We start from the raw sequence: 1,717 nt of genomic DNA on the forward strand, positions 1-1,717 counted from the left end.
GGGGAGGGGAGGGGAGGGGGGGACTGATTGGTGCAATTGGAAGCCGCGATAAGACCCAGCCATTACGGGCAAGATACAAAAAAAAAAAAACACACACACACAAAAAAACACATTCCAGTTTGGTACTTTTTCTTATGTTTGAACACAACCCGTGTTGTAGAGCTGTAAGAAATTCGAATTCTGAAAACACGATACGATATCGACCACATATCGCTCGTATCACGATAGCATGTCGAACACATTGCATATTTTAACCCGGAAAAACATGGTAAGTTGTGTAGCTAAACCAACAGCCTCGCTAACAGCCAAACGAGGGGCGGCAAATTCTTTAGCTGCGCAGTTAAAAATTTAGCTAAAAAAGTTAGCTAATGAGCTAAAAATTAAGCTGCGTGTAGCTTTGTTTACCTACATAGCTAAATTATTTTGCGACACAGCTGAATTCCTGGCCAAATAATTAATTAATCCCCCGTATTTATAGCTACTGCGTAGCTAAGTATATCAGCTAATTTTGCCGTTGTCCTCAGCTTCTCGCCGGCGCAGCTGGACGAGGCGGTGCGCCGCACCAACATGGAGTTCGGCGCTGCCCGCCCCGACATCCGGCGCGTCGTGTTCGTGCACGGCCAGGACGACCCCTACGCCGCGCTGGGCGTCACCGAGGACATCGACGGCGACCTGGCGCCCGTCGTCGAGATCCCGGGTAAAGGCCACCCCAGAATCTATCCTCACGCCAAATCCTTATGAGCTTCTTGTGTGTGTGCTACTGCTGTGCATAGTTTTTTGTTCGTTATTACGGACTAGATGTGAACAGTATGACTGTTTTGTCTGTTAAAATGTTCCCAAATTGCCGCTAGAATAACACACGCACAGAAATTCATAACTAAGCATACTGAGCATAAAAATTGTACACAAGAATTTCATGACGCTCAGGACTTTTGAAAGCATTTCTTTTTCCTTTTCACACATAACAATAATATGTTTTGTAACAGATGTAATATGCTTTATTCGGCAGGTGCTCGGCAGTGCAAGGACCTGGAAAAGTCGTCGGAAGATGACAAGCAGGGCCTCAAGGAGGCGCGCGCCAAGATAGTAGACCACCTCAAGAAATTCCTCAACATGTCATAATAGTAATTAGCCGCAAAAGTAAATAATAATAGCAATAGCTGTAATAATTAGTATAGTGAGCAAAACGTTTCAAATTAATAAAAGTTTTTATAACGACTTCGTACAAAATGTACTATTATAAATCGACAGCTCACATCGTCTGCGCGCAGTTTGAACACGCGACTACCCAAAGCGCACAGGGGCGGACCAGGGGGCGGCAGAGGGGGAAGAGGGGGCAGAGGAAGCGCAAGCGACGAGCTCAAAGTACCAGTCAGAAGTACTTTCGCCCCCCGCTAGGCTAAGAGTGGTGAAGTGGAAAAACGCCATGCATATGAGATGGCGTCGCGCCCCTCCTCCTGCTGCCATGGCCTGCGTGCCAGGTGCCAGGTGTCTTGTCGCGACACGCTTGTGTGTGGGGGGCGGGGAAGGGGTAAGGGGGGGAGGGCAGTAGCGAATAAATAAATACATAATAAATCAGTACCTGCTGAAGCTAGTACCAGCGAGTCGGGTCCTCACGCTTGTGCCACGAGGCACCCCTGACCCTCCAGGAGACCGTCCCATTGACGCGTAGGGTAGGTGACGCTCCCGCCTAACTTCCTCTTTCCCTGACCCCCCC

The 1,717-nt window shown here is 48.5% G+C and overlaps 2 protein-coding genes across 2 annotated transcripts in view; one reads left to right on the forward strand and one right to left on the reverse strand.

Annotated features, from left to right (window-relative positions):
- Positions 1–1,218, forward strand: part of LOC127749024 (putative serine protease K12H4.7) — a 4,337-nt gene extending 3,119 nt beyond the window's left edge. The window contains exons 6-7 of the mRNA XM_052265440.1: positions 525–697; positions 1,010–1,218. Of these exons, the coding sequence (XP_052121400.1) occupies positions 525–697; positions 1,010–1,122 (286 nt within the window). The 3' untranslated portion in view covers positions 1,123–1,218. The remainder of the gene's footprint in view (positions 1–524; positions 698–1,009) is intronic.
- The window catches only part of LOC113209346 (GTPase-activating Rap/Ran-GAP domain-like protein 3), a 68,603-nt gene that overhangs the window by 27,815 nt on the left and 39,071 nt on the right, over positions 1–1,717 (reverse strand). The gene's annotated exons all lie outside the window — the stretch shown is intronic.

The sequence above is a fragment of the Frankliniella occidentalis genome, unplaced genomic scaffold (assembly GCF_000697945.3).
Source record: "Frankliniella occidentalis isolate FOCC.00 unplaced genomic scaffold, Focc_3.1 Scaffold27, whole genome shotgun sequence".
In the NCBI taxonomy this organism is placed as follows: domain Eukaryota; kingdom Metazoa; phylum Arthropoda; class Insecta; order Thysanoptera; family Thripidae; genus Frankliniella; species Frankliniella occidentalis.